The 25002-nt window shown below is 56.2% G+C and overlaps 2 protein-coding genes across 9 annotated transcripts; one reads left to right on the top strand and one right to left on the bottom strand.

The window, feature by feature from the left end:
• Positions 1-556: 556 nt before the first annotated feature.
• NRTN (neurturin) lies at positions 557-14332 on the top strand. Of its 2 annotated transcripts, XM_027969804.2 has the most exons (3): positions 557-669; positions 10594-10812; positions 13743-14332. In XM_027969804.2, exons 2-3 carry the CDS (start codon positions 10644-10646, stop codon positions 14165-14167), a joined length of 594 nt encoding a protein of 197 aa, XP_027825605.1. In that variant the 5' UTR covers positions 557-669; positions 10594-10643; the 3' UTR covers positions 14168-14332. The 2 variants fall into 2 exon arrangements, with proteins under 2 accessions (XP_027825605.1, XP_060271542.1); XM_060415559.1 differs by lacking the exon at positions 557-669 and having other exon boundaries at positions 10305-10812.
• On the bottom strand, positions 5394-22567 carry LOC101108745 (3-galactosyl-N-acetylglucosaminide 4-alpha-L-fucosyltransferase FUT3). 7 transcript variants are annotated; one of them, XM_042250097.1, is made up of 4 exons: positions 22475-22567; positions 19236-19355; positions 18718-18797; positions 16455-17869 (listed from the first exon to the last, which is right to left on the bottom strand). In XM_042250097.1, the coding sequence occupies exon 4, from the start codon at positions 17855-17857 to the stop codon at positions 16766-16768; it is 1092 nt and encodes a 363-aa protein (XP_042106031.1). In that variant the 5' UTR covers positions 17858-17869; positions 18718-18797; positions 19236-19355; positions 22475-22567; the 3' UTR covers positions 16455-16765. The 7 variants fall into 7 exon arrangements, with proteins under 7 accessions (XP_042106033.1, XP_060271539.1, XP_042106031.1 ...); XM_042250099.1 differs by lacking the exons at positions 16455-17869; positions 18718-18797 and adding an exon at positions 5394-7134; XM_060415555.1 differs by lacking the exon at positions 18718-18797 and having other exon boundaries at positions 16455-17898; positions 19236-19404.
• Between the last annotated feature and the right edge of the window lie 2435 nt (positions 22568-25002).

The following is a 25002-nucleotide window of genomic DNA, read 5'->3' as shown; positions in this document are numbered from 1 at the left end:
GGGGCACTGTGGCTCTTATCTCAGCAAGAGGCCCTTGGAGGGGCTTTACAAAGCTGAGCCGCCTGGGCCTCTGGGGCCAGGGGATGTCGCCGTCTAGGAGGTGCTGCTGTCCTTGCTCCCTTGCCACCTGCGTTGTTCAGGTCCCCCTCTGGCGGGGCGGAACTGGGCGGGGGCGTCTCCCAGTCCCGGGAAATCCGAGCCACCGCCCCTGGCCCCGCCCCCGGCCCCGCCCCCGGCCCCGAGCCGGCCGAGCCGTCCGCGGCGGGAGCGGCGGAGGCGGCGGGAGAGCGCGCCGTGGAGCCGCTCGGAGCGCCTGGGCCCCTCGCGCCGCCGCCTCGGAGCCCAGCGCCGCGCACCGAGGCCGCCCGCGCCGTCCGTGCGCCCCTGCGCCCCGCGCCCTCTGAGCCGCAGGCCGTCCAGGGCACCCCCTCAGCCCCAGCCTCCGCCGGGCCGGGATGGCCGCAGCCCGCGGCTGAGCGAGCCCGGGGGGGCCCCATGGGCCGGCCCGCGCCGCGACCCCCCCGCGGCCGCCCCCTCCGGCCCGGGCCCCCCCGGGCGCCGCGGGCCCAGGCGGCCCGGATGGCGGTCGCGGCGGCAGGGGCAGGGGCTGGGGCCGGCGCGGGCGGCAGGCGCGGCCGCCACTGACGGCTAGTAGGGCGCCCGGAGCAGGTAAGCAAGGGCAGAAGGGGGGCCCGCAGAGGACAGGCGCGGGAGAAGGACTGGCCCCCATGGACGGAGGTTGCGGGGGCGTCCAGGGACTCCCGGTAGACCAGTAGCTTCCCGCCTTGAGCCAAGAACAAGCGTGTGTATGAGGGTGGGGTCAAGAGGCGACAGGTCCGCGCGTGGCAGGGGGTCGGGAGGGCGATGCAAGCGCCTCTTTAAGCTAGGGTCTGGCCAGGGGAGGGGTGGTCCCTGTCCGACGGGGCGGGCGCGCTTCTGCCTCCTCGGACCCCCTTGTATGCTTCTGGAGAGGGGGTGGAAACAGGAGCAGCCAAACACCCCTCCTCAGCCTTTAGGTGGGCGAGACCCAGATACCCCTTTGGCCTTGTGCTCTACAAGGGGCCGCGGGGGACAACCGGATCCCACGGACCCTGAGTGGGGGGCTGCCATCGCGGCCCAGCTGCACGCAGAAGTAAACATCTGTCAGTGGCGCGTTCCAGCCGCTTTCCCTGCGCGCCGCCGCCGCTGCCGCCGGGGACACGGTGTCCTCCGGTAAGGGCCCAGCTCTCTAGGCTCCTGGAGCCTTATGCAGCCGCAAGAGGGCGCGTAACCATTTTTTTGGGGGGGTCCCTTAAGGGCAAAGACCAAATTTGAAGAAGAAAGGGCGGTCTTCCTTGCTCTTTTTACTAAAGGCATCTCTTACTCAGAATGGTCCCAAAATTCTCCCAAAAACTGTGGTTTGTCAGTTCACAGTCTTTAAGCAGAGGGGCCTGCAGACAGTGGGCAGATGTGGGCTGGGACCAGAGACAGAAGTGGCTTCTCTCCTGGGGTGGGTGTCACCACAGTCCCCTCCCTAGGAAGCACCAGCATACATATATCATGGTACCACTGGCCTGGCTCAGTGGGTCTGTGGTTACCTGCAAGCTGAGGCCAGCAGCCCAGATCTGGGGAGTAGAACTAGGGCTTATGTTGGGGGCATGAAACGCCAGACCTCTGATTTTCCTCACTCCTGCCTGCCCACCCTGTCCAACATCCTCTTCTGTCTGTTCCATGACATTCTTTGTCTGTCTTTAAAAGAGCCCCGGGCTGAGGAAGCCCTAAAAGGGCATGACTGGTCTAGGCGGATGTCAGCTGGGGGACACTTTCAGATTTGCCAGCTTTTTCCCGCCCCCAGCCCCTTGCTTTGGGCCCTTTGGACACCCCTCCCCACACCCTTCATTCTAGGACTACTGAGGTTTGAGGTTCCACAGCCACTCCCAGGCCTTACAGCCCACTCCCAGAGAGCTGCGAAGAGCTAGTTCCAAAGGTGCAGGGAAGAAACCAAATCACCCCTCCCTACAGTTGGGCACAGTGTCTGAAGTTCTCCCATCACTGCTTGTCCCTCAGGTGATAGGCCTCAGTTTTTGGGGCGTGAGCAATGGATACAGCTTTCAAGAGTCTGGGACAAGAGAGGGAACCAAACAGTTTGCAGCCAGGCAAAGAACACAACCAGGAGATCATTTCCACCAACGTGTATTGAACTGCCATGGTGTAGCTGAGTCTGTTTGGGGTCAGACTCCTGGGCTTTGTCCTTCCAGGAAGACAGACTTGAATCCAAGGTGGAGGCCAGAGTGGGAAGCAAAGGCACTACCTCCGGGTAGGAGGGTCAGGGGAGACTTCTTAGAGGAGAGCCACTGGTGTTGGGGCTGTGCAGGATGAGTAGGAGTTTTCTAAGTGGGACCAGTAAAGGCATCCAGCTAGTAGCAACTGTATATGCAAAGATCTGGAGGCAGGAAAGTGCATGGGTGGTTTTGGAAAATCCAAGGGGTCTGAGTGTGGGAGGGAGAGATCGTTCTGAAAGGTTGACAGAGACCTGGGCTGGGGCCTTCAAGGACAGATTCCTGGAGATGGGAGCTGGAGACACAGAGAGAAGAACAGGTCCTTTAATGCATCTGGCATCATTGGGTGCAGCCATCTTTGCTGAGAGGTTCTGGGATTCCTCTGCAGATTCAGCTTTCCTGGTCCCCCAAGGTGGGGTAGGGGAGTCTAGACATCAAGGCCCATGAGGGCCTTCCCTCTGCCCGGTGAGCATCAACTGAGCAGGCACAGTGGGAGGCTGGTTTTCTCCATTTCACATCTGAGAAAACTGAGGCTGGGCAAGCTGGAGGGATCTTTCCTTATGTGCCATGTAATTCCTGAGCCCTAAGCTACCATGTGCCAAGCTGTACGCCAGGATGAAGCAGAAAATAAGACAGGCCCGGTGCCTGCTGCACTCATGAGGGGGAGGGTGGGGGGCATACCTGAGGCTCTCAAAACAGCCAGCCAGCCTCCTGGACTTTCAGGGTGTGTAACGGCCACCAGGGAAGCCCGAGTAAGGCCTGGGACACTTTGGCATCGGTGTTCAGGAGCAGAAAGATCTTCCCTTCCAATCTCAGAGGACTCGGGCTTTGTCTGGCCCTGGAAGAAATCCAGCAGGTGGCCCTCACTTCCTAGTAGGGGAAACAAAGCCCAGAGCAAGGGCCCCATCATCCGTGCCTAAAGAGCTCAGTATGTCAGGACCCCAAGGCAGAACTTGGGGACATGGAAAAGGTGACTCGGGTCCCCTGGTTCCCAGGACACCTGTGTTAGAGTTTGAGAAATGTCAGAGGTCTGTGCCTTGGTTTCCCTTTCTGTCACAAGGCCAGATTTGTGTGGCGTCCTCCTGGAGGACCCATGTCCCTCGCGCCACCCACTGGGCCCCATGCCAGCTGCTCAGCCATGCCAGGCCTCATTAGGTTGATCCTGTTATTCTCCCCCGGGGAAGTCCACCCCCAACGCCCGCCCCAGATGCCTATAAGGCCTGTCCCAGGCCAGCTTGGCTAAGCCAGACCAGGCTGGTATGGTCGAGGTGGGAATTTTATGGGCCAGCCGCAGAGGGCCAGGCCAGAAACAGCAGGTCTGAAAAGCAGGCGGCCCCACCACACACATGCTCCCCGGCCCAGCCTCCCCAAGAACATGCCTGCACAGTGGCTGGTATAGGAAGTGGGCACTGGGCACTGGTGGGAAATAGGGCCCCCCCATCTCTCCTCATCTCTCTGTGCTGTTCCCTGGCTAAGTTTGCTCTGGTCACCCCGGTCCCTTTGAAAAGCTATCATCCTATCTCTGAGCCTTTGCTCATGTGGTTTTCTCTGCCTAGAACACTGTTCCTAGATCTTCACACGGGCTCAGCACAAATCCTGCCTCCTCTGAGACGCCCTCCTCGACTACTCAGCCTAAAAGCAACCCTGGTCACTATTGCTTCACCTTGTTTTATTTGGGGGGCTGTTGTTGGCAACAACAGCCCCCCAAATTTAGGGGCTGACAACCTCTAAATTACCCTTTCTTTCTTTTTTATTGGGCTTTATTTTTATTTTTTTCTTTTATTTTTTAACTGAAGTATAATTTCTTTATGATGTTGTTGTGTTAGTTTCTACTGTTTTCTTCTCTCTCTCTCTCTCCCCCTCCCTCCCTCCCTCCTTTCCTCCTTTCTCTCTTACTTTTCTAGCCACACAGCTTGTGAGATCTTGGTTCTCCAACCAGGGATCAAACCTGGGGCCCCAGCAGTGAAAGTGCAAAGTCCTAACCACTGGACTGCCAGGGAATTCCCTAAAATACCTTTCTCTCTCTTTCATTATCCGTCTCCCTGAATGGATGGTCTGAGCTTGGCAAGGGTGGAGTCCCAGGTCAGCCTTGGCCATCCTGTGTTCCCTGGCTGCCCAGCACCTAGTGGGCACTCCATAAGTGTTGAGTGAATGTGTTGGGGGCAGAACAGCCTGGCACACTGGGCTTCCTGCCATGTGGGTCTTCTGTTTACTTGCTAGTTCTGCTCTGCTCTGTGTCTTAGAGAAAATATTCTCCTTCCTTGGACCTCAGCCCCTCCTAAACAGCAAGACCTTGCTTTTCTCTGTCCACCTCCAGCATGACCCTTGTTACGGGGGTTGTGGAGACATTGAGAGAACAAGTTTAGAGTCAGACCCCGGTTCAACTGCAGCTCAGCCACTTAATTTCTGTGTGATCTTGAGCAAGTCATTTTACCTCTCCAAGCCTCAGTTTCCATGTGGTAAATGGGGCTAATAATGGGCTAATAATGACAGTATCTTTCCCAGGGACTGTGGGGGAGAAATAAACTTGTGGAAAGCACTCGGCAGAGGGCTCAGCACTAAATAAATGGAATAGCCAGCATCGCCAGGTGTTAATGTTATTATTCCTGTTCTGGTTGTACGAGGAAGGCCATATGGCACAGTGTTCACGAATGTGGAACAGAGGGCACTGAGGCTGGAGCTTTGAAGGATGAGTAGGAGTTTGCCCAACCGCCTGAGTTCAAATTCTAGCTTGGCCATTCATGCTCTGTTTGACCCTGAGGAAGACACTTCAGTCTTTTGGACCTCAGTTTTTCTGTCTACACAATGGGGATAAAATGGTCCACACCTTTCTACGAAGTCACTAGTTGTAAAGCGCTTAGAACAGCAGCAATGGTGTTGTTCACTAGTGTTAGTATTAGCTATTTTTCTTTAATACTATTATCACAAAGCAACCAACACAGAAGTCCTCCCCAGATGTCCACTCCTCAGCCTCACTTTGGTGAAGACAGACCCAGAGCCCCTTAAGATAAGCTCAGGACCTGAGTAGCAGGGAGCCAGCAAGTGATGGTTTTAGCAATCGGCCAGCAGGCAGCTTCTGGGTTGGAGGAAAAAAAGGAGAGGCTGGACTCCCACCTCTAGCCAGGCCTGGAAGGTTCTGCAGTGGGTGTCTGTGCCTGCATCCTCCCATGAGGCCGCCCCACAGGCTGGCCCCTGGCCCCCGCAGACGCGACATCGGAACCAGCTGTGCTAGCCAGATGTTCCTGGTTTATCCGCAGATGTGCGACGCTGGCTTGTGCCTGCCCTGGCCTCCCCATCCCCACCACAGGGTGGGGCTGGGCCCTGGGGCCCTCCAAGGGAGGGGGCACATTTTTGTGGGCTGTGGAATTTGTTTCTTGTTTTGCAGAACCATTGAATCTTGTCTTGAGAGAGGCCCAAGTCCCACCCATTTCCCCATCATGAAACGGGGCCTCAGTTTCCCCAGCAGTGGATCCCTAGGGAACCCCCAGGGGCCATCTGGGGTAAACGAAATGGGCCCAGCTGCCAGCCCCAGAGCTGGAGGACTGATGGAGGAAGCAGAGAAGGGTGTGCAAGAACACGCGTCTGGCACCCGGGCCCCACTGCTGCCATTGGCCAGGCCTGAGGGCTTCACTGAACAAAAATGGCCCTCCAGATGAGGACATGTCCTGGGCAGCCCATTGTACAGATGGGAAAACCAGGGCTCAGAGAGGGGGAGGAGCTTGCCATGTGGTCCATCCAGGAAGAGGCAGAACATGGATGCACATCCAGCTGTCTGGACCCCAGGTGCCGCAGCATCCAGAAACACCCTCTCCAGCGGCAGCCACTCCCTCTTCTGCCCACATGGCTTCCCGGCCTGGCTCGTTCTGCCCGTGGGTGGCGATGACAGCCCCACAGGCAACCCAGTCATTCCTATAGTGTGGGGCAGACCCCCTCGGACCCTTTCTGAAACTGGGGAAACAGATACAGGAGGACCAGACACAGATCTGGGAGTGAGGTGCAGGGGGAGAACAGTGTTAGTGGAGGGAGGCACCGCACGGGCAAAAGCCTGGTGACTGTGGGTGGAATCCTCAATGTCCATCTTTGCCTTGAGGGGACCCAGCCCAGACTGTCCCTCCAGAAGCTCCTCCTGTCCAGCAAAGACAGATATGGACCCACATACTATGCTGGCAGAGCTGGGCAAGAGGGAGGGCCCTGCAGCTGTGGGGGGATGGTCAAGATAGGGAGCAGGCATGGCTTTTGGGAGGAGGGGCTATAGGAGCTGGGACTTTGAAGGATGAGTAGGAGTTTGCCTGATGGAGACAGGCATGCTTCCCCCAGACTAGAGAGATGAGTGGGTGGATGGAGGGTTCCCCTCCCCTCCAACCTCTCCCTGGGAACAAGCATGAAGCAGGTTCTTCCCTGAGGCCAGCAGCTCCGCAGGCTAAAGGCTGGTGACCCTGGGAACAGGTATGCCTGGTGGGTGTTCCCTGGGAAGCTCTGTAGAAAGGTGGAAACTTGGAGCATTGCCGGGACATCAAGATAACGAGCAGTGTTTCCTGGCACCATCAAAGAAGCTGCCAGGAACACCCCCACACCCTCACCCTAATTGTCTGCTCCTTGGATAATTGGAAAGATCCAGCTGGCTGTGTGTCGACAGGCTGTTCATCACCCCTCTCTGAGCCTCAGTTTCCCCTCCCTCCCAGCCCTGGGGACTCTGTGACCTCCACCTAGAAGTTGAGGTCATTCCAGAACCCTCTTGCTGTAGTTCAGACTGACTTACCTGAGCCCCATGAAGGGAGGTGCCCCCTTCCTTAGGCAATGAGGATTCTCCAGGGTCTGGGCATTGTTGGCTTGAGAGGGACCCCTGAGCAGGTCCTGTCTGGCAGATGGGTGGCACCTGAAAGGCCAGCAGGTGTGGGCAGAGCAGGCCCTCTCCTCCGGGCCATTCTGCCTCCCACACTCCCCTCTCCCCACTCGCAACCTGCTGTGCCTCCACCGCCCAGTGTCGCCTGGAATCTTGGTGGCCGAGGGCCACCAGCACTGGCAGGACATGTGTGTCTGCATGCCTGCTTGCGCGAGTGGCTGGAATATAGGATGCAGGTGATAACAGGCACGCCTGTGCACGCACAAGATCAAGTGCTCAAGGGATGGCTTGGAGGTGGCACGTGTGTGGCGTGCCCATTCTCTGTGTCAGCGTGCAAGACATGTGTCTGAGTGTGAAGGTGCTTGATTTGTGTGGGCGTATGAGTCTCAAGGGTGTGCATGGGCATGAGAGAGTGTAAGGGGTGTGATCAGGGGAGTGCCCAAGGGCAAATCAGGATGTGTGTGCACATGTGCAAACACTAGTGAGTGGTAGTGCTTGGATGCTATGTTTGTGAGTAAAATGCCCACATGTGAGAGTATGAAACACACTAGCATGTGAGTGCAGTGATGTGAGGGTGTGATAATGTTTGAGCGCATGGTCATGTTCTAGGCGGGAGAACACCCGAGTGTGTGGTTGTGTCCAAGCATGTGAGTGGAATTCTGTTTGAGGGTATGTGAGACCACTGAGTGTGTAAGCAGGATGGCTTCTGAGCATGTCAGAATGTGTGAGCTGGGCAGTGTCTGAAAGTGTGCATGCAACACTGGGCACACATGAGAGAGTGTGTGTGCACGCGCACGTGTGCTAAGCGAGTCACAGTGTGTGTGGGTCTGGGTGTGAACATGAGCCCCCAAGTGTGCTGTGTGAGTGCCCACCTTCCCCATGACACAAGCACACAGATCGTGCACACCTGGTCTCCTCCTCCATGCCCCCTGCCACACCCGCTCCCCATCAGGTCCATGCCAGAGACAAACCAGTTGGGTGACCCCCATACAGAAAGGCCCATTGTTGCAGACGCTTATCAGCTGTGCCTGCCAGGTCCCCTCCACCAGCAGTCCCCTGCTTTCCCATCCCCCTCAAAGCTCCAGGAGGTCTGCAGCTCCAAGGCCACCAGGGGCTCCTGTGGCTGGGCCATCTTGGGGCTGGAGAACCATCTATCCTTTCAGCCCCCTGTTTTACACTAGTGCTGTACAGGGACCTTGTTCCAATCTAACAGGGAAACTGAGGCATGCCACTCCAAGACGGGTGTGACGACCAGAGGTCTTGCACCTGGAGGGGTTTCCCTGTCTTCCCCTGCCATGGTGGGTGAGGCCACCAGAGTTTTCATCTTAGCTCTGTGACCCTGGCAGGTCACTTTGCCACTCGGGGCCTCAGTTTTTCCATCTGTAAAATGGGAATAAGGACTCTTATGAAGTTAAAATGACTTAATAACATGCATTAAGTTTGTACAATGGGATCTGGCATCAAGTAGGGGCTCATTAAGAGTAAAGGCAGTGGGTTTGGGCACTTGACAAATGCCAAGACTGACCTGTTTGCTGCACAACCTTGAGAATGAAGTCTTCTCCTCCCAACCCACAGGGCTGCATGACCTGCACAACCTGTCCTCGTCACCTCCCTGCCTTCACCTCCTATTGCTCACTTTGCTCCAGCGACATGGGGTTGCCTTGATGATTCCTTCAACCAGCCAAGCATAGCCCTGCCCTAGGGCCTTTGCACCTGCTGCGTCCTCAGCACACCAGGCTGGCCCAGGGTTTGTTTACATGGCCACAGGTTGGGGCCCTCATTATCCATCACCCCACTGACAGTAATAATATCACCACAGTAATAATAACAGCAGTATCAAATACCACCACGGACTTCCCTAGAGTCCAGTGGTTAAGAGTCTGAGCTCCCAATGCAGGGGGCACCTGTTCCATCACCTGGCTGGAGAAAATCCTGCATGCCTCATGGCCAAAAAAAAAAAAAAAAAAAATCCAATACCACCAACAGTGGCAGGTCCTCAGAATGACTCCAGAGCATTTGCCCGCCCACGTGGTGTGCATTGTGTCAAAGAATCAGGGTGTGTCTCTAGATCCTTTCCTAGCTATGCCTTTGACTCAGTTTCTCCAGTTATAAAATGGAGGTTACAATGCCTCCTTCCTGGGCTCAGCACCGGTTCTGGTACACAACAAGGGGTTAATAAGCGTTCTCCGTTACTTACTGTCTGGTGTAGGTCATGTGCGGGTGCACCGTTGGGGCGAGGGGAGAGGTGGTTCCAAACTTTCTGCTCTTAATCACGCCAGGCTCCCCTCCGCCGACACAGGCACATCACACGCAAACGAAATGCAAATAGCACGCAATTAACTGCTCTGGGCAGCGCGCAGGTCAGCCTGTGCGGCCCAAGGCGCGCGCGCGCGCGCCCGCGCGCGCGGGGACGCCCAGCACCCCGCGGCCGAGCTGGGGCGCTGACCGTCGTCCAGCCCTGCTTTCATCGCTCCATGTAAATGTTTACACCGGGCCGGCCGCCAGGCCCCGCGCCGGGCAGCCGGCGGAGTAATGTAAACGCGGGCTGGAGGCCGCTCAGTGGCGGTGAGCTTCTCAGACAGGGTGGGGGTGTGGGGGTACGCAGGAGTTATTAAACAGCTACTGTGAGCATGACGCGACTAGGCAACCACAACGCTGAGTAATCAGCGCCCCAGCAGGAGAAGCTTAGACATTATGGGGACCCACAGAGTGTCCTTGCACGGGCCTGGGGCTGGGGAGGAGGCGCAATCCGGGAAAGCTTCCTGGGGGAGGCACCGTCTAAGCTAAGACTGAAAGTGGAATGGGAGTGGGCGGCAGTGGAGGAGAGAATGTTCTGGATAGAAGGACTCACTTGTACAAAGGCCTGGAGGTGGGTTGAGGGCAGCTTTGGTCCATTGCTGCCCACTTCTGGGCATCTATTTGTCTGGGGGGGCAGGGAACCTAGGCCCAGAGCAGGGCGCAAAGTCACTTCCAGGGACATTAATATGGCTCAACCCCAGGGCTCCAGCCTCCCAGACTGTACCTATTCTAAGCACCACCTCTCCTCACCACCCTTGTCCCACAGTGCCCCCTGCTGGGGATGTCCTCACCTTCCACTCTTCCCCAGACTCCCTGGATTCCAGCCACTGCAGCCTCCTGGCTGGATTGGCCACCACGGGTCACGCCTCAGGACCTTTGCACCAGCTGTTGCCCCTGCCTGAGATGCCATTCTCTTCTGCCTGGCTAGCTCCTACCTTTGTTCAAGTCTCAACTTTCTTCAATCCTCAGGAAAGCACTCTGGGACGCCCAGATGGGGGTGGTTCCCAGGTTACCCCTGGCACAGTGCCCACCTACTCCTTGGCAGCATTTTCCACAACCTTGTTTAGTGGTTCCTAGATGAATCACTTCTATATTATTATTGGTCATTAAGCAGGAGTGGTCCAAATTCAGGGGCCCCACTGTATCCCACTAGCTGGTCCAGCACCCTGTGCCCATTCATTTGTTGCCTGACAGACAGACGACGGAGGCCGTGTGGCTGACCATCCCGTGGACGCAGGCTGAGGATGCAGCGCTGGAAGGCGGCGGCCCTGGCCTCGGTGCTCTGCAGCTCCGTGCTCTCCATCTGGATGTGTCGGGAGGGCCTGCTCCTCGGCCACCGCCTCGGACCCGCGCTGGCCCCGTTGCGCCGGCCGCCTCGCACCCTGGACGCCCGCATTGCCCGTCTGGCCCAGTGTAAGCCCTCCCCCGCCCCGTCTTGAGTCAGATACCCCCAACATCGCAGCGGCCATAATGGTGGAATGTTGTACGCAGTGGAGTGGGGCCACAGAGGCTTATTTTAGATGGGGTGGAGGGAGGGTGCAAATCCCCTCAACGGTCTGGCAGGGGTGTCAGAGGGGATGGATGCTGGGAACTGGGGTCCCTCAGCTCAGCTGTCACAAGGAATTAGGCTCTAGCCCTGAGGGGCCCGGGGGCCAGATGGAGATTAGACCTGGGCATTCGGCCCGGGCGGCCCCTGCAGCACAGCGGGGGGTGGAGGAAGAGGGAGGCTGGACCCGAGGCCCTAGTGACCTGCCGGGAGGGGGGTGATGGGGGAGGCAAAGAGAGACCTAGAAATTGGACGAGTCCTAGAAATGGGAGAAAGACAGACATAGAGGAACAGAAGATGGGCAAGAACGCTGTGGGAAAAGGCCAGGAGGTAGAAAAGTGGAAATGTCAGCCGTGGGGGGTGTGGCTGCATGGTCCAGCTCCCCACTCGCCCCTGATGCCTGCCCCCTGCAGCTTCTGTGGGGCTGGAGCGGTGCGTGGGCCCTGACTTCGTGGGTGCATGGGTGTGTCCACACGTGCATCCGCACTGGTGAATGGGGATTAGGTGTAGGCGGGGGAGCGTGCGTGGGCCCCCGTGGGTAGGGGGTGCGTGCACGCCTGTGTGCAAGTCTGCACGCGCCCTGCTGGCCTACACAATCCTTCTTTCTTGTCTTCACAATGGACAAGGGTGGCCTCCGGCGCAAGCTCCACTTCCGCCCCCGCCGCTCCCCCCTTCAGGCTGCTAAGTCCTTCCCAGGACACTGGGTCCCAGAGACCCGGGCTCCCCAAAGCTAGTACTCCAGCCCCTGGGGGCAAAGGCCCAGTGGTGAATTTCAGGCACCAGGGAGGATCTCAGCCCTCTGTCGGGTCCTGCCTGCCCCGCATCCTGTCCCCGGATCCAGCCCTACTGGAGGAAGGACATGGATTTCCATACCCCAGAGTCCGTGTTCTAGATTCTGGGATTAATGCACTGACGGAGGAATCTCAGGCTTGGGCCAGGGAGGTGCGGGCATCATCTCCTTGTATTCCACGTGTATTCCTGTGCACGTGGCCAGGCCTGCTGGAAGGACAGATATACTAGAAGATTATTGTTTATCTGAAATTCACACTGAAGCAGGGATCTGTATCTTAACCTGGCAATCCTATGAATTAACTCTAGACACACATCTTTGGGGTGGACACACTGGTGGAATTGCAGGCATTGTTAGTGAGGTAGGCTCACCCTGATTCTAGAGCAAGCAGTGCTTGCCACCCTACTCCCACCCATCTCCCAGAAGATGCCGTTGGGTGGCCCCCGATGTCTACCCTCCCAGCTGCAGCCAAAGTAGGGACTCCGCAAGTCTCACTGAGCAAACAATGAAAGTGGGGTACAGCAGGGTACAATGGGTGCAACCAAAGTAGGGCTGTCATCTGCCTGAAACCACAAGGCTCAGAGTGGGCAGAGCAAGGCTCAGGACCGGGGCTTGTCTGCTCTTGAGACCCCCTATGGGAACAGACAGCTCCCAGGGTGAGACAGCCCTTCCCCCTTGGGCCTCCCAAGAAGCTATTTCTTTTGACAGCCAGGTGCGCCAGCCTTGGGGGCAGGTGGGAGGTTAAACTCGGGATTTCCTCTCTCATCCACAAGAGTGACTGCCACCTGCTCAGGGGCTGGAAGCCCCCTGTCTGCAGACCCAGTGTCAGTTCAGCGCTGTCTGCCATCCCGATGTCTACACTTCTCTCCTGGGGCTGAGGAGCACCGGGGCAGGACCAGCCGCTTGGGAAATAAATTTAGGCCGTGGAGCCCTGGGAATCTATGGCTCAGGGCACCTCCAGGCAGTTGTGGGAGAAGAGGGTTGGACTTGCACCAAACTTGGGCACGGGATGGAAGTGGGAAGGCTGTTTGGTTTTTTCTCTCTCTGCCACCTGCCAGTGGTGAGGTCTTAGGCACCTCTTTCCCCCTCTAGATGCCCGGTTTCCTCACCTGTAACATGGGGGGAGCCCCTGACAGTAGCTGTCACCCCATGTGGCGGGGCCAACACACAGGTCTCAGTGTCAGCTGCTCGTCTGTGCATTTTGAGAAGCTCACACACCCTGCTTTGGTGCTGTGAAAGGGGAAACTGAGTACTGCTACACGGTGGAGCAGGAGGGATGGGGGGGGAGGGGAGGCGTTGGTAACAGGCCAGAGGTTCCGAGAAGATGCAGAGGTTTGGGTGGGGATCCCAGAGACCGAGTGAGAGACCCATGACAGCTCAACCAGAGTGGAGGGTTGGGCTGTGGGAAGCAGGCCCCCAACACTGCTCAGAGAGGATGTGCCAGTTTCCTGGAGCAACCAGCGTGGGGTGGGGACAGCTGGGGCCCAGGAGGGACAGGGATTTGGTTCACTACACCGCTTGCTGAGCGCCACCCCGCCCCTTTTTTTTTCTCCAGTGAGGTGAGAGCAGCTCAGTGAAAAAGGGAAGAATTTCCAGTGCTGCCCTGCATAGGGATGGGGTCCACAGAGTGGTGGAGGGGTGTGCCCACAGGGAGACAGACACCGGGTCGGCTCAGCTCAAGTTGGGGCAGACTGGTATGTGGTACAGGAAATGGTTCTGGGCAGTCCATCTTAGGTGTAGGCTCCAGAGAAGGGTGCTGGTAGCCTTGGGGACCCAGCCTGGGAGCCTGGATATGCAACCCTCCCCTTACACACACGCCGCCCAGAAAGGGTGCATGAGCCGGAATCAGGGAGCAAGATAAGATGTGGTCGGGAGAGGGTGCACTAGCCCTTGAGTCACCACAGGGTCCCTTTTCGCAGAGGAACAGCGTAGATGTGGCGCTTCTTCCCATGCATCCACCCACTGACCACCCCCCCCCCCCCCCGGCCCTTCTCCATCCCCTCGCAGACCGTGCACTGCTGCAGGGCGCCCCGGACGCGGTGGAGCTTCGAGAACTGACGCCCTGGGCCGGGCGGTCCCCTGGTCCGCGCCGTCGGGCGGGGCCCCGGCGGCGGCGCGCGCGTGCGCGGTCGGGGACACGGCCTTGCGGGCTGCGCGAGCTCGAGGTGCGCGTGAGCGAGCTGGGCCTGGGCTACGCATCGGAAGAGACGGTGCTGTTCCGCTACTGCGCAGGCGCGTGCGAGGCGGCCGCGCGCGTCTACGACCTGGGGCTGCGACGCCTGCGCCAGCGGCGGCGAGTGCGGCGAGAGCGGGTCCGCGCTCAGCCCTGCTGCCGCCCGACGGCCTACGAGGACGAGGTGTCCTTTCTGGACACGCACAGTCGCTACCACACGGTCCACGAGCTGTCGGCGCGCGAGTGCGCCTGCGTGTGACCCTACCTCAGCCGGCCCGGAGAGACGGCGGCCACGGCCCCCGCCCCGACGGCACCCACGGTCCCGCCTGGCAAGCCCCGCGACAGGCTGCGCACAAGCAGAAGATGCCGTCCAGGGCCCAGGACTCTCGCGTTAACTGTACCAAAATAAAGTGTGGAAAATCCAGCCGGGGTTGTGACTCTGCGCTGAAGGCCTACGGGGAGGAGACGCCATCTCCATTGGGAAGAGGGGGACGGGTACCACCTGCATTATGCTGGGAGGATCCCATTTGCTTTGGGCTCGGGGGAAAGAAAAACGGTTTTGTTCAGGCGTGCAGAAAGGAAAGGGGCTGAAAGGGAGCATGTCCACAGGGACCTTCCTTCGCATCTCTCTACAGGCTCTCTTGCCCCTTCCAGGTGTGTGTCCTAGCCTACTCCCCGGCAAGGTGTCCTTCTGGGAAGGAAAGATTGAGCCACAGTGCAGATGGAAAAACTGAGGTCCAAGTGGTCCAAATCTCCCTCACCCAATAGACCTCTTCGGGCCTGGTCAGCTCCCACCAGGGTGAACTCGGAGCCACTATCTCCTTTCACTAGCTAAAAATATCGGCGCTGCCCATCTCCCTGCGGGGATAGGTCTGGGGCGGGCGCCAACCCCATCTAGCCCAAAACCGGCGCCTGCTGGGGCACAGCTGGGTCCCCAGGGACCTACGTCCTGGGCCGTAAAGGCTTTGGCCAGAGCTCGAGGGAGAATTTTCCAGGAGCCCCGTGGAGGATGGAAAAAGCGTGATGTGGTGTTTAGATTTGCCCACGGTGTCACCTTGATGCTTGGCACGCCCAGAACGGGCATAGGATGTTGGGTTCCTAGCAGGCAGAGAGGGGTCTGCTGGTCAATGGTCTGAGGAGGGTGGGCAAGAGAGTGGCTGCTGCAAGCCCAGGACTGGCTCACGGGAGACCAGATGGAGTGGACTCCTACCCTTCTTCCCCTCAGACTGGGTAGCAAGGGAATGTCTCCAAGGCACAACTGCCCCTTGGCCCAGTTTGTCTAAGGGCACAGTCCCTTCTCTTCCATCGTCCCACACTAGACTGGGATTCTCAAAAGAACAGCCCCACCCTCTCCTTTACTGTTGTGTCTCCTAGACTGGCCTCCTCTCTGCTGCACTAAGGACCACCTTCTAGAACCTACCAAACATGGTATCCTGCGCAGACCCAATCCCCATCCTGATGCTGGGAGACTCAGGTCAGATGCTCCCCCCAGGGAGGCTCACCTGGCTGGGCAGGAACACTCCCAGCTCCCTGCTTTCCAGTCTTCTATTTTGCTGTTGCGGCAGCTGGACCCCCTGGAGTCAGCTAATAGGCAGGACTTCCAGGGAGGCCCAAGAGCAGCACTTGGAGGCCAGGCCCCAGACCGTGGGTGGTCAGCTTGGAAGGCAGTTTCAGAGCATGCTGGCTGGCTGGGGTCCCCACACGCCCCCGCAGTCTTTTGACTCTGAGGTTTGGGGTGGTGGATTCTTACAACATTCGGGCTGACTCAGCCCGGCAGCTGTGGCAGAGAGGCCAGAGTTCCCAGAAGCCGAGGAAGCTGAGCCTCAGTTTCCCCATCCTAGAAGGCCCTGAGCCTCAGAGAGGGAAGTTGCTCAGCCCAGGACACACAGCAGGAAAATCAACTTTGGTGCTTGGGCCTGTTGTCCCTGAAGTGCCTTGGGGGTGTGTATGTGTGGCCTCCTGGGACCACAGCCTCCCTGTCTTCCACCTGGATCCAACCACAAGGCGCTGGCCCAGCCCACCAGAGAATTGGAACATAAACAAGCGCTGCCTTCGCAGAACCCAGGGCTGGGGGTTCTCAGCAGTGCACATCATACACACACACACACACACACACTCTCACAGGACACAGAGACTGTCACTCACATGGGGCTTAGAACCATGCACAAACCTCCTTTAGGGGCATGCCCTGCCCCTCCTGTATCCTTGCAGTGGGTATAGACGATTCACTTGTCTCAACCTTGCCCTATGTGACCTCCCAGACAGCCCCACCCCCACTATCACCTGCTCCCGGCCTCGGTCTTCCCACCCTGCTTGAGGGTTTTTCCTACCTCTGAACACTTGGGGCCAGTCCATTCTCACAAGTTCAGGGCCACTCTGGGCACTGTAGACTTTTGGGCAGGATGTCTGGCTCCCCATCTACTGGATGCTATCAGCCCACCCCATTTGTGACAAGCACAGATGTCGCCAGACCCTTTGAGTGACCCCTGGGAGCAGAGTTGCCCTGAGAGGACAATGCTGGTGTGGAATAAGGGAGGACACGCCAGTTTTCCTCAGAGCATTCCCATATGGAAAATGGTGTCAGTATTGCCAACCTTAATACCTCAGAGACAGTTCATCAACAGCAGCAGTAATCACAAACCAGTCCACCAGAGCCATCACCAGAGGGCAGGATGCCAAGGCCAGTTCCCCAGGGGCAGCCATAGCCCCTGGTAACTCACCCCTGACCCCACCAGGTAAAGTTCCCAGCAAGCGAGCTCCCAGGGAGGAAAGACCCCTGGTGAAGCCCCAGGTAAGGGAGAGCTCCAGCCACCAAGGTCCCCAGATAGTCAGCAGTGCAGGTGCCAGGCTGGCCTGCTCACTGGAACCAAGACGCGATACTGGGCACCGTCTGGTACCTGGGCTCCTGCTGCAGCTTCCAGCAGGCCTTACAGAACATAAGGGCCCAGGAGAAGGACCGAGGCCGCAGCGTCTCCCGCCAGCGGAAGTAGTTCAGGTAGCTGGCGTAGTCCTTGTCCAGTGCTAGCAAGTACTGCGCCAGGTCTCTGGGGCTCTGGAAGTCGTCGACGTGGATGAAGGCTTTGGGTGGCAGGAACTGTTCATAGTTGGCCCGGCTGGGGCCCAGGACCACTGGCACGGCCCATGCCTGCAGGGCATTCTTCCACAGCTTCTCTGTGATGTAGTCGGGGTGCAGGGAGTTCTCAAAAGCCAGGTAGAACTTGTACTGGGACAGCTGCTTGGCCATGAGCGCGTAGGGCAGTGGGGTGTGGAAGCGTCCGTACACGTCCACTTGGAGGTGTGGCTTCAGCAGCTTGTAGTAGTGCACCCTGAGAGAGTCTTTCTTCCAGTTGGACACCACCCAGGCCACCAGCTTGGTCTTGGCCGAGATGTTGAGCAGCGTCTCCACAGGCTGGCCAGGCCATGGCTCGAGCCAGCCGTAGGGCATGAAGATATCTGAGTCCCGGCGGTAGGACATGGTGAGGTTGAAGTAGCCGTCTAGGTCCTTCAGTTTCAAGCAGTTGCTGGGCGACTCCATGCTGAACCAAACCCAGCGCTGGCCAGGGGGCCGCGGGGAAGGCGGGAGCTGCGTCTGGGGCCGGTTGCTGACCTCCCGGTGGTGCACGAGGACTGCGTCCGCCTGAGGGTACTCGCTTCGGTTGATGGTCAGCTGGCAGTCAGCTGCACCAGGCCACAACTCCGAGCAGCGGGACAGAGCCACTGGATGGTTGAATGGCCACGTCCACAGCAGGACACGCAGGGGCAGGTGGGCGGAGGACCCCTCAGTGGCCTGGGAAGGGGCCCCCAGTTCAGAGACCCACATGGGCTTGGGCTTGTCTTGAGACACACGCAGATAAGAGAAGAAGCACAGAGCCAGAAGCAGCTGTAGCAACAGCCCGGGAAGACAGTGGTGCCAGGAACACTTCACCTTGGTGCAACCGGGTGGATACATGGTTTGGAGCAGCTGGGAGGAGGGGAGAGTGAACATGGCACCTTTGACAAGAAGGATAATAACACATGCGTAGGGACTTCCACCTCATGCGAAGAGCTGACTCACTGGAAAAGACCCTGATGCTGGGAGGGATTGGGGGCAGGAGGAGAAGGGGACGACAGAGGATGAGATGGCTGGATGGCATCACCGACTTGATGGACATGAGTTTGGGTGAACTCTGGGAGTTGGTGATGGACAGGGAGGCCTGGCGTGCTGCGATTCACGGGGTTGCAAAGAGTCGCACATGATTGAGCGACTGAACTGACTGACTAAGGGACTTCCCTGGTGGTCCAGTGGCTAAGATGCTGAGCTCCCAATGCAGGGGTCTGGGGTTTGATCCCTGATCAAGGAAGTAGATCCCACGTACCACAACTAAAGATCCTGGCATGCTGCAATAAAGATTGACAATGCCTTGTGTCACAACTAAGACCTGGTACAGCCAAATAAGTAAATAAATATTGAAAAAAACACAATAACACCCATGCCTAGTGGGCACATGTGGGTTATTTCTATTTTACAGATGAGAAAACTGAGGCTAAGGGACTCAGTGAGAAAACAGCAGAGCTGGCCCCAGAGTCCACACTCTCCTACCCACCAGGTCACACAACCTCTTGACCTGGATAGGTTCCAATGGTTCTCAGGTCCCACCTTGACCGTGACTTTGCCCTTGCCCTTGCCCTTTCTTAGCTTCCCCAGAGTCTTCCCCAGCCTAGGGAGAAGACAGGGCTGGTTACTGGGTGCTCCCCAGGGCCCTGGAGTTGAGGCTTAGAGCCAAGACTCCGTCTGGGAGGAGTACAACAGAATTATGATAGAGGGCTCACCAGGCAGTATACGAGTTGGGGGAAAGGACACTCCTGGTGGACAGAACAGCCAATGCCAAGGCCCGAAGGTGCCAGTGAACCTGAACAGTTTGCGGGGAGAGGACAAGAAGAGCTCAGGGAATAAGCACTCAAGACACCTCCCATCCCTGGTTGCGCTCTAGGGGATCCTGGGGGTCTCTTGGTCCACTCCCTGGTCCTTTCTGTTCCTGCAAGCGGTCACAAAGCCCTCCCAGACTCCAGACCCCAGCCGCAGGAGCAGAAATCTAGGACCTTAGCCCTGTGCCCCTCCACTTCCTGCAGCCATGGAGCTGCCCTTTTTACAGATAAGAAAACAGAGTTTCTGAGTATGTCTCTTTCCCCAAAACACAAAGCTGGAGCAGTTGTGATCCAGAATCCGAACTTTCCTCTTTTAATGTAACTGCAAACTCCTCTCCCGAGTTCAGATTGGCTAGTTGTCCGTGACTGTAGTTTCAGTCTGTCTGCCCCCTGACCCCCTCTCTCAGTGCCTATCGTCTTACCTGGGTTTCTCTTACTTTGGACGCGGGGTCTCTCTTCACGGCTGCTCCAGCAAAGTGCAGCCGCCGCTCCTTACCTTGGGCGCGGGTTAGCTCTTGCACCGTCGCAGCTGCGCTCAAATTCTGAAAGAGATGGGGACTACCAGACCACCTGACCTGCCTCTTGAGAAACCTGTATGCAGGTCAGGAAGCAACAGTTAGAACTGGATATGGAACAACAGACTGGTTCCAAATAGGAAAAGGAGTACGTCAAGGCTGTATAGTGTCACCCTGCTTATTTAACCTCTATGCAAAGTACATCATGAGAAACGCTGGGCTGGAAGAAGTACAAGCTGGAATCAAGATTGCTGGGAGAAATATCAATAACCTCAGATATGCAGATGATACCACCCTTATGGCAGAAAGTGAAGAGGAACTAAAAAGCTTCTTGATGAAAGTGAAAGAGGAGAGTGAAAGAGTTGGCTTAAAGCTCAATATTCAGAAAACAAAGATCATGGCATCTGGTCCCATCACTTCATGGGAAATAGATGGGGAAACAGTGGAAACAGTGTCAGACTTTATTTTGGGGGGCTTCAAAATCACTGCAGATGGTGATTGCAGCCATGAAATTAAAAGACGCTTACTCCTTGGAAGGAAAGTTATGACCAACCTAGATAGCATATTCAAAAGCAGAGACATTACTTTGCCAACAAAGGTCTGTCTAGTCAAGGCTATGGTTTTTCCAGTGGTCATGTATGGATGTGAGAGTTGGACTATAAAGAAAGCTGAGCGCCGAAGAACTGATGCTTTTGAACTGTGGCGTTGGAGAAGACTCCTGAGAGTCCCTTGGACTGCAAGGAGATCCAACCAGTCCATCCTAAAGGAGATCAGTCCTGGGTGTTCATTGGAAGGACTGATGTTGAAGCTGAAACTCCAATACTTTGCCCACCTGATGCGAAGAGCTGACTCATTGGAAAAGACCCTGATGCTGGGAAAGATTGAGGGCAGGAGGAGAAGGGGACGACAGAGGATGAGATGGTTGGATGGCATCATCGACTCGATGGACATGGGTTTGGGTGGACTCCGGGAGTTGGTGATGGACAGGGAGGCCTGGCGCACTGCGGTTCATGGGGTTGCAAAGAGTCGGACACGACTGATCGACTGAACTGAGCTGAACTCCCGTGTTGCACATGGAGCTCCAGTCTACCGCCTGGTGCTGTCTACAAGAACGTTCTGCTATCGTGGAAATGTTATTTGTCTGCCCCACAGGGTGCACCCTCTGGCTCTCAAGCCCTTGAAATATAGCAGTTGTGTTGGACAAACTGTTAGCATTAAACTAAATTAAATTAAGAAAAGCTTCTCTATTCTGTACATTGAAGACAATTTCAAGATAAAAAGTAAAAACACTGGCGGGTCCAGTAGTTTAGACTCTGCGCTTCCACTGCAGGGGGCATGGGTTCAAACCCTGGTCAGGGAACTAGATCCCACATGCCCAAGATGAGGCCAAGAAAACTAAACCCAAACGTCCACCCCCCACCCCCACAGCAAAACCCCACCAAAACCAGTGTCTGATAGCCAATTCAATAGCTGAAAATCCTGACAGGATATTTGGGACATCGTGGAGGGGCAAATCTGCTCCCACAGGACATTTTTACAAAGTCTAATTAAAGATCAAGGATCTAGAGTGAAAACTGAGTGTCCGGATTAGGTGTGCTATCGATGTAAGATACACCGCAGTTTCTAAGACTTGGGCTTCCCCAGTGGCTCAGCGGTAAAAAATCTGCCTACAGTGCAGGATACACAGGAGACACAGGTTCGATCCCTGGGTCAGGGAGATTCCCTGGAGGAGGAAATGGCAATGCACTCCAGTATTCTTGCCAGAAAAATCCCACAGCCTGGTGGGCTACAGTCCATAGGGTTGCAAAAAGTTGGACACAACTGAGTGACTGAGCACACATTCCAAGACTTGGGAAGCAAATGAGACAAAATTATCTCAACCCTTCTGTTGATTTCACATTGGAATAATACTAGTTTGGAACTTCCCTGGTGGTCCAGTGGTTAGTACTCTGCACGCTCACTGCTGAGGGCGAGAGTTCGATCCCTGGTCAGGGAACTAAGATACCATATGCTGTGCAGTGCAGCCAAAAAAATTAAAGAAGACTCTGATGGCTGGTGGGCTACTTCTCTTGGGCATAGCTGGCATAACCCTCCAAGTGCGGGATGGAGGAGCCGGCAGGTGGCCTCGGGTGATGAAAAGGGAGTGGGATTTAGAATTATATGTTCATGCCAGAGTTCCTGGAAAGAGACCTAAAAGACAAAACCTTTGAGGAGGTTCAGGAGGCTGAACTCTGACCACAACCTACTTTGTGCAGCTGGGGTTTGGGGCCACGCACAGAAGGTTAGTGTGTGGAAATGCACTTAAAATGAATATAGTTTTTTTGTCCTGGGTTTATAGCAGCTCCTCCTAGGAGGCACTGAGGCCCTTGGCAGGGAGGAGGAGCCTGGATCGGGGGATGGGGGTTGGGGAGGTCAGGGCCGAGATTCCACCCAAGTGGAACCTGAGATATTTTTTCCCAGAAAGGAACTGAAGAATGCCATGATGCCGGGATGCCATAAAGATCAGATAAACAGAACAAAATCCACTCCCTTCTCCCCGCAACTCAGGTCCTCTCCCCACGGAATGGGGTGGGAAAGAGGAAGGGCTCTGGGGTGCTCATGGGGGCCAAGAAGCAGTGGGGGTTCTAAGCCAGAGCTTTGCCAGAGAGAGACAGATCGACAGAAACAGAGAGAAATGCAGCTCCTCCCAGTTTGGCAAATCAATCCGAACTGCCCACACCTACTCCACCTCTGGTGCACCTGGCACCCAGAAAGACCCCTGGGAGGGACTTCCCTGGTGGTCCAGTGCCAAGGATAGGAATCTCCCTGCCAGTGCAAGGGGCACAGGTTCAATCAAGATCCCACATGAGGCAACTAAGCCTGGGGTACCACAACTACAGAGCCTGAGCTCTAGAGCCCTCGCACGGTGACTGCTGAAGCCATGTGCCTAGAGCCCACAGTCTACAACAAAACACCACAATGAGAAGCCTGCACACCACATCTGGCGAGGAGACCCTGCTCGCCGCAACTAGAGAAAGTCCATGCGCAGCACCGAAGACCCAGCACAGCCAAAACACCAAAAATGTCTGGGAGTACAGCCTGCAAGCCCTTCCCAGGGGGCATCAGCGCCTCCAGGGAGAGGGGACGTGTTCCCCAGGAGGCCTTACCTGGAGGGGCAGTGTGCAGGGCAGACAGCAGCCGACCAGGAGGCTTAGGGCCGAGGAACAGTTGGTCACGCTGGGAGGGGATGAGGCGACTCCAGGGAGGAGAAGGAAGTGGACCTATAGGAGCAGCACAAATCAGTCCAGTTCCACCACACCTAAGTCAGATGACACAGGGTATTCTGTCCCATGAGCCAGGCCATAGTTTAATAGCAAAGGTGGGACGTGGCTAATTACTCCCATATGGCCTGATGAGGAAGGGGTGGGGAACTGGGGACTAGTCACTGCCCTGGTCTCCCGTGTGGCCTCCAGGCTTTCCTGGTTTTGGGCATAGAGTTGACCTATCCATAAAGGGAAAGGGCTGACCCAGACTACTGGCTCTCAAAGTGGTTTCCGTGGCGGGTGGCGGGGCACCAGGGGTTCCTTGGAGTTGGGGAGGGGCAGGTGAGGAAAATTTCAAGCCTCCTACCCTCCCTTCCCACACATCCCACCTCTTCATTCCGTCTCAGTCAGCAAATGTTTCTTGAGCACCTGCTGTGTCAGGCCCCAGGAATATGGCAGGAAGCAAGTGGGTGAAAGAGATAACCTGTAAGAAAACTTGTAAAAAAAAAAAATTACAGATTGCAAGGACTTTCTTGCTGGTTCAGTACTTAAGAATCTATGTTGCAATGTAGGGGACACAGGTTCAAGCCCTGGTTGGGGAACTAAGATCCCACATGCTGTGGAGCAAATAAACCCTTGTGCCAGACTGCTGAGCCCGTGAGCCACAACTAGAGAGTCTAGGAATCACAACAAAAGGTCCTGCATAATGCAACAAAGCCCCTGTGTGCCCCAGCTAAGACCCAACACGGCCAAATAAATAAATACTCTTAAAAAATGTCTATTGGATCAATACTAAAAATAAATAAATTGCAAAAAAGAGGCTGCAGCCTGGTCTGGACTTCTCCCGGATGTGTGAGCTGGGGGTTAAAGCCCCATTAGAATTCTCTAACTAGGGCTTCCCTGGCGGCTCAGTGGTAAAGAATCTGCCTACCAATACGGGAAACGTGAGTTTCATTCCTGGTCCAGGAAGATCCCACATGCAATGGAGCAAGTAAGTCTGTGCATCACAACTACTGAGCCTGCGCTCTAGAGCCCGGGAGCCGCAACTACTGAAGCCTATGCACCCTACTGCCGGTGCTCCGCAACAGAAGCCGCTGTGATGAGAAGCCAGCGCGCCACACCTAGAGAGCAGCCGCCGCTTGCCACAGCTAGAGGAAAGCTTGCGCAGCAAGGAAGGTCCAGCACAGCCAAAAACAAACGAAAAAAATTTTAAAAAGAATTTTCTAACTAAAAAGCAGTATGAGAGAGCTTTCCAGGCAGAGGGACAGCCTGCGCAAAGGCCCTGAGACAGCAAGGAATGGCAGCATTGGAGGGGATCCAGGAAGCCTTGGCATTCGGGAGCAGGAAGTGAGGTTGGCCACATTGAGCTGCATCTGGCTGTGGTCAGAAATGGATATTTAACGCGGGGTGACAGTGGGGCCATGAGGAGCTTCCAGCGGTGCTGTCGCCACTGCAGAGACTCCTGTTTGAGATGCTCTTTCAGGCTGTCGTGTTGGGGACAGACTATTGGGAGGGGAGGGAAGCAGGGCAGAGGCAGGGAGGCTGGGAGGGGGAGGCTGTGGCGGGTGGGTGAAAGCACGAGGGACAGCTGCCATGTACTGCCACTCCTCCATTCACAGATGAGAAATCGTTTCCATGAGGCTGCTTCATGCTGCCTGGACATCCACCATCCAAGTGTCCACTTAGTTCCAGGCTGATGGAGGCTCCAGGAGGCTAGGTATCCACCGGGGCAGGGCATTTGTAATACGGAAGAATAAGTCTTTTTTTTTTTTTTTTTTTGCTGTACCATGTGGTATGTGGGATCTTGGTTCCTACACTAGAGATCAAACCCACATCCCCTGCAGTGGAAACGTGGAGTCTTAACCACTGGACCATAAAGGAAGCCCTGGGAAGAACAAATCTGACTCTGTATTAAGACATAACCCTCCTAGACTTCAGACAATACTACAAAGCTACAGTAATCAAAATAGCACGGCACTGGCACAGAAACAGACATATGGATCAACGGAACAGAATAGTGAGCCCAGAAATAGGCCCACACACCTAAGGTCAATCAATCTTCAACAAAAAAGGCAAAAATATACAATGAGAAAAGACAGTCTCTTCAGTAAGTGGTGCTGGGAAAGTTGGACAGTTCAGTTCAGTTCAGTCGCTCAGTTGTGTCCGACTCTTTGCAACCCCATGAATCACAGCACGCCAGGCCTCCCTGTCTATCACCAACTCCCAGGTTCACCCAGACTCACAGATCATCGAGTCCGTGATGCCATCCAGCCATCTCATCCTCGGTCGTCCCCTTCTTCTCCTGCCCGCAATCCCTCCCAGCATCAGAGTCTTTTCCAGTGAGTCAACTCTTCACATGAGGTGGCCAAAGTACTGGAGCTTCAGCTTTAGCATCAGTCCTTCCAAAGTAATCCCAGGGTTGATCTCCTTCA

This window comes from Ovis aries, chromosome 5 (assembly GCF_016772045.2).
Source record: "Ovis aries strain OAR_USU_Benz2616 breed Rambouillet chromosome 5, ARS-UI_Ramb_v3.0, whole genome shotgun sequence".
NCBI classification, from domain to species: domain Eukaryota; kingdom Metazoa; phylum Chordata; class Mammalia; order Artiodactyla; family Bovidae; genus Ovis; species Ovis aries.
The sequence above is the reverse complement of the archived record's forward strand: the minus strand, read 5'-3'. Positions and strand labels throughout refer to the sequence as shown.

Excerpts from the sequence above, each read along its gene's own strand:
- NRTN (XM_027969804.2), top strand. The coding sequence starts at position 10,644 with ATGCAGCGCTGGAAGGCGGCGGCCCTGGCCTCGGTGCTCTGCAGCTCC. Across the intron at positions 10,813-13,742 it reads CATTGCCCGTCTGGCCCAGT|ACCGTGCACTGCTGCAGGGC; the intron begins GTAAGCCCTCCC and ends ATCCCCTCGCAG.
- LOC101108745 (XM_060415555.1), bottom strand. The coding sequence starts at position 17,893 with ATGTTCACTCTCCCCTCCTCCCAGCTGCTCCAAACCATGTATCCACCC.